The following is an 8,787-nucleotide window of genomic DNA, read 5'->3' as shown; positions in this document are numbered from 1 at the left end:
ATATACACTTGAACATCAGCAGGAGAGGACTCTTTAAAGTAGAGACACTACATACTGATATACACCTGAACATCAGCAGGAGAGGACTCTTTAAAGGAGAGACACTACATACTGATATACACCTGAACATCAGCAAGAGAGGACTCTTTAAAGTAGAGACACTACATACTGATATACACCTGAACATCAGCAGGAGAGGACTCTTTAAAGTAGAGACACTACATACTGATGTACATCTGAACATCAGCAGGAGAGGACTCTTTAAAGTAGAGACACTACATACTGATATACACCTGAACATCAGTAGGAGGGCAGTCTCAGTTTTCTCGAGATGCAGGCTGACCTTTGTGGTTCCTCCTGAGGCCGAGCAGCATCAGAGAGCCCAGCGCGAGACACACACCAAACACAGGAAGTAAAACCAGAACAGAGGGGGGGGCAGGCGACTCCTGATGCACTGCTGCTAAACAGAAATACCACAGGTGGGCCTCATGCAGAAACAGAAAGTATACACCATGTCCGAGTGCTTTACAATAAACGTTTAGCTGGATAACAGAATAATTACTGGCCCGATTTCCCTGACATTTTGTGGAAATCAAAGGCCAAGGCTGAACAAATTATAATTTGGAGTGGATTGAAATGAGGGGATCAGTAGAAGATGTTTTCTGGACCTTTAAGGCTGATCTCACCTCTGACAGCCAGCCAACTGTCTGGTGATTGTCCACCATCAGAGATGTTACACTTGTAGAGTCCTTCACCAGATTTAGAAACCCTGTGGATGGTGATGTTTCCTGTAGAGCTGCTCCTGATGAGGCGGCCATCTTTATAGAAGTCAGCTGACAGGGTGGAGGTCTGGTTTCTGCAGATCAGGGTCACAGATTCTCCCTCCATCACAGGAAGAGCAGGACTCTCCAGGATCACAGAACCACCTGAGAGACAGAAACATGTGAAGTAACCAAACAACTGCTTTATCTTTTTCCTTCTCTGTGCATCTTGAGGTTGCGCAAACTCTGCCTGTAGACATTTGTTCCATTTAAATGTATAATTTAATTTGAAGTGGTGCCTCACCTGCTGGTTTGTGGACTATTTTAAAGCATCAAGATTGGCCATGTGTTCATTTGCTATCTGGGTTTCTGGTTGACTCCATCTTTTTCTTGTTTTCAATTGCTATTTCAATGTTACCGCTATCTTTATTTTTGACTATCACCAACCGTTTGTTGGCGTTTTTTGGCCATCACAGAACCAGAAGTGACATGAGAGGCCAAAGATAAGTACCACCCAACGTCCAAAGTCTAACAACCAACTATTATGAATTACTTTTTGGCTGTTGCCATCGTGGCTTTTTGCCGTCCCCTTCCTGTTTTTTTAAACCACAGTTGACACTTGAACATGAACAAAGCTGAACGTTGAAGACATATCTAGGCGACCAAAATCTTACTTTTCTGAATTTAAAATGTTAAAGTTTTAGGAGAAAACATGTTCAACACTGTGTAAGCAACCTGTCAATCACAAGGTAGCTCCACCTTAAAGCAAACCCTGCTATAACAAGAAGTTGCATGTCAGAAAAACACAGAAACAGGTTGTTAGCAGCACTTGAACGTACCACCAATGCTGTTGAATTAGCATGTTCAAACTGTTGTTGTTGAAACCCACCGGTCACAGTGATGTTGACGCTGTTGCTGCACCTTCCTACCTCAGACTCACACCAGTAAACCCCAGAGTCAAAGCTGTAAAGGTCCTCAATAACACAGTGGTAGGGGGTTTTTCTGTCGGGGGAATTTGGACAATCTTCATTTTTGTTTCTGGATGTGTTCCTCTTCACTTTCCACTCAGAAGAGTTTCCCTCACAGCTAAAAGAGACAACCTCGTACTTAAAGAACTGGGATTTGTTGGGCAGGACTCTCAGAGTGGCTGCAAGGAAAGAAAAAAGACATTTTAAAATTGTAATTGCACCTCACCAGAAAACTGTTTTGCAGAAAAACTAAATGTGTAGACGTTCGATAACCGTCCTCACAAGGTCTTTCTTTTTGTTTCACAACGGATGTTATTCGAGCAATAAGCGAGGCGTCAATGTGATCAGAAACAAACCTCTTAGCTGCGTTCACTGTCAGCTAATATTGTCACAGTAATTTTGTTTAGTACATTCTCTATTTATTTATTTTATATTTATTTAACACAATTCCCTCTCGGTCGGTCTGACATCAGCCAGATCTGCAGCTTCAGGTTACATTGCATTTAGCTGCTTTCATGTTGGCCTGAAACCACAACAAGATAATCGTTTTGAAGACAAAGCTGCGTCTACACATCTCATCTCACACGGTGATGCAAACATATGGAACCACATGAGGAACGTGTGAAAAGTAGTTTATCAAAGCTACAATGAGGTAGAGCTGCGTAAAGATGAGAATGATTCACCTTTATTGGATAAAAGCATTTCTGGTGATTGCTGATCATTTTGAGTATTATTCGTTACAGATTATTCCCTCTTGTAGTTTCCACTGTGAAGATGCAACAGAAAGTTTCATGAAGCGAAGATCACTTTTAAATAAGAGAAAGTAAATAACAACACTTAACGTAGATGTTATGCAAGATTCAAACTATGCATACTTAAGACAAAGAAATGAAGAAATAAAATCGTGCAATCGATTTTACGCTGCTTGTAAAATACATGAATTGGCGAAAATGTACATATTATTCCTTTAATTATATTGTATTTTGTGTATATTACTGTAAATATTCAATTGAATTGTTTGAATGTTATACAAGTAGATAGTTATATATTTGCTCTTTTTTTACATCTTAATTCCAAAGCAGATTCCTTGACTCTGCATAATACTATAACTCTGATAATAAATAGAATAAATAGTGTTTACTGTAATGATATATAATCTACTCACCGAGCACCGTGCACAGTGTGGTGAGCTCCATGCTGACTGGCTGACTCTCATCATACAGTCACGGTTGTATTGAGAGGCAGCAGCTTCCTGCTTCTCTCTCTCCTCACATGTGTGAAATATGTCACAGCCTCCATTTTATCTGTAGTTACGTTGCATTTATAGAAAAAAAAGAAATACAGAAATGTTTATCTTCGCGAGAGGATAATCTGATTTTCAGCATTAGCATCTTTATTATAAAACATCACATCGTAATATTCATATTTTCTCATTTTTACTGTTAAATAAAAAGGTATAGGCCTATTTTTTTTTTTTTCATATATTTGTAATCATCTTTTGTTCGATTTTTTTGTGGTAGGATTTAAGATATTGATTGTAATATAACTTTTTGTATCATGTTTATTGTTGTAGTGAAACCTGATTTAACGAAACCGATCATTGATTTCGAATTACATTGTTTAATTGTTGCTGTGTGACCATCGTAGTGGGCTCCTTCTAGAAGAAAGAAAAAAGGTCAAAGTATTATTAGTTATTTGATGTGATGATCAGTGAAACCCCAGAAAAGACTCTGTATTTACCACCAGTCACATGACAGAGAATTATTTAGGTTTTTCCCATAGACTTTCCCCCCAAAAGGGGCGGGACCATGACGTAGAGTGAAAGTATCCGGATTTTCTGCTCGGAGTGACCACAGCATGGCTCACTAACCCCATTCCAAACCGCCCCCTACCCACTCCCCATCCAACAGAGTGAACTCCGTCAGGGTCTCTCAGCAGTGTTAATAATGAAACAGTCCCATACAAAATATTTATAATTTATTATAATAAAATGGACCCGTTTTCTAGACTAGACACGGGTATATAATCCTAAATAAAACAAATATGAGGTAACCATGAAGTTGTAAACATGACGCGAACGGAATGAACATAACAGTTTAACAAGTGACCATGCTGTATTATGATTAGGGAGCGGTTTGGAACTGGGCCAAGGAAAGAAAATGGAACCTGGCAGCCAGCGACGCGGTGACGCTGATATAAAGACGCCGTGGAAACACATGCTTCAAGTTCATTCATTCATTGAGAGGCAGTGGAGCTACTTTCTACTTCCAGACTTTAAACAGAGAGCTTTTATGGTTCACTTCGGAATTTTCGTGCTGGGCTTCTCTTTGGCTTTCTGGAGCTTCACGGCAGGTCACACAGAGGATAAAGGTAAGCTCCATTTATTGTTTCGCTTTTTATTAATTCAAACGGCTGTCAGAAGATAACTTTAAGAGACCACACAAACCGACATATGTCGTTAAACTCTGGTTAAACAGCGTCTGTGATTTACATGTTTTATAAGTTAATTTGCTATATCATTTTAAGTTTCTCTTAACGTCTCGACTCTAACCGCTCCTTTCTCTTTTTGAATGGACCGGCCCGCTTGCTCAAAGCATGGCTCACGTGAAAAATATATTCGTGCATGATGACATATCACGTTGTCATCTTTTAATTGTAATACTATCCCCTAATTTTGTTGATGTGATTTTTTTTCTATGTTATTATGCTCACATGCCAGAGCCTAAAATAAGTAAAAGTCCTCACTCATTGAGAGTGGTACTGAAGTAAAAGTATTTAAGTATCTTCAGGAAAAAGTATAAAGAGTAAAAGTGCTCATGGCAACATACTCAACTTATTGTTTCCAGTGTACTGAAATGAAATGTTTGGTTGTTTAATGTACCTGAAAGCATCATGTATCCAGTTTGTCGAGCAAGTTATAATATAGGATGTCAACAAATGTAATAATATCTGACTCTTAATTATATCTTCAACTGCACTATAACTTATATATTTGCTTTTTAATGCCATTTTCTTAATGTCTTTCATTTTTGTAAAGCACTTTGAACTGCCTTGTCCCCCCCGTAGGTAGTTAAAGTCATTATATTGGGGTTAAAGTCCCCTACGTGTGCCGTTTTGGTTTCAAGACCCTGGTTCGCGGAGGACACCGAAAAAGTCCTAGAAAGACAAGGTCAACTTAACTATAACATACATACAATGACAAGCAAGTCCTAATGTCAAACTAGTACAGCACAGTTCAAGTACAGATTAATTCAGTTCATCGAAATGCTGCACCTCAAGGTTTATTTTATTATATTTTGTATTTATTTGAGTGAATACATTATTCACTGTTTAATAATAATTAAAAACCCCAAAAATATATTTCTTGTTTTGTGATAATTTTTTCTGCTGTACCAAAAACGTACCGAACCGTGACCTAAAAACCGGGGTACGTGCCGAACCGAAATGTTGGTGAACCGTTACACCCCTAATTAATATAGAAAGATATTGGCAGATTAATCAATAATATATACAAATACATCTCAAGAGGAAAATACCCCATGGGCACCTTATACCGTACAGCAACATTACAGATAATATTGCCCTCTGTGGCACCAGCGTGACCCTCTCTTGTTTCAACAGGACGATCCCATGTGGGTGCTTTTGTAATCTATTGTTTTGCAATTTCTACATACAACCTGTTATAGGTTTGCAATGTAAATTACAGGTAATAATAAAATAAATCAAAGGTAGGACAATGAGATGATTATTTTACTGATCAAGAGCAGTTTTAGGCAAAAACACTGAATGAAAGAAAAACAATTATGTGATGTTAATGAAAACAAAATGTTCTGCATGGAACAAAGCAAAGAGCAGCATGTTTCAGGGTGGATCTTCAAACGTGTAGACTTTAAACGTTAATAAGTAGGTGTCATCTCATATGGCATAATAATGGCAAGTGAAACAACAACCTGTGAATGACGTGCTGGTGACATGTGTGGCTGCGGCTGTGTGTAAGTGCATTTAAAAAATAAAAAAGAGGAATAGTTTCGGAGAAAACTAAAAGATACCATGGGTTCAGATTATAATTTTCCAAAGGGGGATTCGTTTATCGTGAAACACTTGAAATAGCTAATGGAGAAAAAAGAAAGTAGAAAGAAAGGGAGGTGATAGAAAACAATTTTTGCTAAAAAGTGAGCAATGATTGAGTCAGAGCTAAACATTTCAGATGTGTGTATCTCACACTGCACTGTCACTTTAATTCATGTGCCTTTGCTTTTGAATGAGGGTTTTTAAATTTCATTTCATAGTATGTTTCGTAATTTCTTTCATTTTTGAAAAGCACTTTGAACTGCCTTGTGTTGAAATGTGCTGTATAAAATACACTTGCCTTGCCTCATCTCCAGGGCCCAGGAGTTCAAAACTTTTAATCTCAATCAGATCCGATCCCATTTTCAAATCCCATTTTTTGTGATCCAGGATCAGACAAGTCGGCCAGATTTTGTCCCCTGGAGTTCAAAGCAATTCAGGATAGGATCACCCTGATCCAGATTACGACTTTTCAAGATGACTAGATCCTGAATATCAGTGCTTTAATCCTACCGATCGCCATCTAGTGGACATGAAAAATAATACAAGGAAGACAAGAGACCACATTGCAGAGACATCTATAATGTTTAACTTTAATTATATTTTTTTATTTGAAAGCTGATGACAGATGATGGACTTTTTTTTTGTTGAAGATATTTTTACTTTAATCTAAATTACATTTGTGATTGACAATCTTTGCTGTGATACTTTTATGAGCATAAACATTTATGTCATCAACATTTGGTTGAAAACAAATAGGCCATCAGAAACGTGAGCAAAAATGGAAAAAATTAAATGTATTTCCCATGAAGGCTAAAAATTGTGTATTATTTCAGTTAACAAACGTTGCCATCTTATTTAAATTGAAACATATTTTAAAATAAATTGTACAGTACATTTTGCTCTGGTAATCCACTGGAAATCCACCCCTCTGGTGGGATCAGGATAATCCAGTTTTTTGGGATCAAACTGATCCCAATCCTGTGTTGTCGGTTTGAACTACCCGTTTTGAAGATTTGATCCAGATTAAAGCTTTGATTGGATTTCCTGATCTGATCGGATATCAAAGTGATCCTAATCCTGTTTTTTGGTTTTGAACTCCCCAAAATCCAAATCTGATCTGATCAGGGATTAAAAGTTTTGAACTCCTGGGCCCTGGTCATTCATTAATCATTTTGTTGATGAGATTTTATTTCTATGTTTTTATGCTAACAGTAAATAGATACCAGATTCTATAATAAGTAAAAGTCCTCACTCATTGAGAGTGGTACTGAAGTAAAAGTATTTAAGTATCTTCAGGGAAAAGTATAACACACATACTATCTCCTAATTTCGTTGAACTGATTTTATTTTTAAAATAACGTTGTTAATTTTTCTTCTTGCTTTATTTGAGCAGTGGTAGAGAAAGTATTCAGATACTTTAGTAAAAGTATTAAAACTACCAGGAACAAATACTACATTAAAATAAAAAAGTAATACTCCTGCATTCAGAGGAGTACTGAAGTAAAAGCATTCAGGAAAATGTAGTTAAATTACTCATTTAAAAAAACAAAAACTATTTGAATAAATTCTAAGAGAAAGCAACAAATCCTTTCATTTGAGACGCTGGAACTATTACATAGTATTAGAAATGATTATCTCATCCAACTGATTGGGTGTAGTTCAGGGTTACTCAAATATAATGTGTGATTGTTTAATCAACTTCGAAACATCATGTTTTACAATTCTGGATATGTTTGTGTTTAAAGACTTGATTAGTAAAGTCTCAAATGTAATAATTTGACACAGCTGCAGGTTCATACAGTGACTTATCAAACATGACTCAATAAGTGACTCAGAAGACACCAAAGAGCAGACAGTGTGACAATCACATCAGATAAGGTGTGTTCAAACATGTTTGGAGCCCGTCCAACATGCTATCTGAGTCATGTGGCGCAGTGGATAGAGCCTTGGTGTTGGGTTCAGAGGGTCACAGGTTCAAACCCCGCTGCAGTCAGCATGTCGTTGTGTCCCTGAGACACTTCACCCCGAATTGCCCCTGTGGGGATTGTCCACAGCGTTGAGTATGTAAATCGCTTTCGATAAAAGCATCTAACATGTAATCTGATAAGAAGAACGGTCTAGCGGGAAAATACTTCTAGTGTTCCAGATTCAAAACAAGAATACACTTGACATTATAGACACTGAAACGTCAGAAAAATGTATTAAGTGAATATTCTCCACAAAAATCCAATTGGAACCAGGGATGCTGCCTTCAGGCTCCATTTCAGAAATATGTCTTCCCTGCACAACAGTTCAATTACAACACTACATTTTGGGGAAATGCATGTATTTTTATTTTTATTTCTACTTTCCGGCAGAAAATGGAGCTGTCGTGACTCTCTGTAACCATGGTTGCGTTCCAATAGTCCATTTAGCTTAGGAACCTTCCTAACCAAGTGAAATGACCCGGAAGTCCCTCAGTGGCAGCCATGATAAGTGCCGTTCCAATTCTCCAAATGATAGGAAAGGAGGTTTCAAACTTCCTTTATAACCTCCTTTAGCTTAGGAACCACTGAACCTCCCTTACCGAAAGGAGAGGAGAAAATGCTGCCCCACAATGCCTTGCAGCCGCAGCATTTGCGTCACACAACAGTCGGCCGTTCACGGAAACAAACGATTATGACGGAGAAATTATATCATGAAAGTTACGGTGCTTATTAAGCATTTCAAAACGTATGTGGTAAGTTTCCAAAGTGCTTTGTTTTGAACGTTCATCAGTATTATAATCAAAAAGAGAAATATGAACGTTAGTTTTTACTGAAATGATCAAATAAAGTCAACATTTCACTGTCTTTCTGAGCTGTGTGGGGTTTGTTCAACTTTTAAAAGATGTTTGAATGGTGATATACACAGTGATAGGTGTTAAGGACTAACGTTTATAATAAATACATTTGTATTGATTTTAAGATCTTTTCATACAATCATACGTATTGGGATCATTTGTATTA

The 8,787-nt window shown here is 37.5% G+C and overlaps 1 protein-coding gene across 1 annotated transcript; it reads right to left on the bottom strand.

Annotated features, from left to right (window-relative positions):
* Positions 1 to 317: 317 nt before the first annotated feature.
* Positions 318 to 3,104, bottom strand: LOC104942204 (low affinity immunoglobulin gamma Fc region receptor II-like). Its single transcript, XM_010767402.1, has 4 exons — positions 2,895 to 3,104; positions 1,651 to 1,908; positions 687 to 926; positions 318 to 460 (listed from the first exon to the last, which is right to left on the bottom strand). Exons 1-4 carry the CDS (start codon positions 2,923 to 2,925, stop codon positions 318 to 320), a joined length of 672 nt encoding a protein of 223 aa, XP_010765704.1. The 5' UTR covers positions 2,926 to 3,104.
* Positions 3,105 to 8,787: the final 5,683 nt, after the last annotated feature.

The sequence above is a fragment of the Notothenia coriiceps genome, unplaced genomic scaffold (genome assembly GCF_000735185.1).
Source record: "Notothenia coriiceps isolate Sejong01 unplaced genomic scaffold, NC01 NC01_scaffold00004319, whole genome shotgun sequence".
Classification (NCBI taxonomy): Eukaryota; Metazoa; Chordata; class Actinopteri; order Perciformes; family Nototheniidae; genus Notothenia; species Notothenia coriiceps.
The sequence above is the reverse complement of the archived record's forward strand: the minus strand, read 5'-3'. Positions and strand labels throughout refer to the sequence as shown.

Bases quoted from the DNA above. Each gene is read 5' to 3' on its own strand.
- LOC104942204 (XM_010767402.1), bottom strand. From the start codon at position 2,925: ATGGAGCTCACCACACTGTGCACGGTGCTCG. The intron at 1,909-2,894 runs GTGAGTAGATTA...CTTTCCTTGCAG, and splicing joins CACACTGTGCACGGTGCTCG to CCACTCTGAGAGTCCTGCCC. The intron at 461-686 runs GTGAGATCAGCC...ATTTCTGTTTAG, and splicing joins CAGTTGGCTGGCTGTCAGAG to CAGCAGTGCATCAGGAGTCG.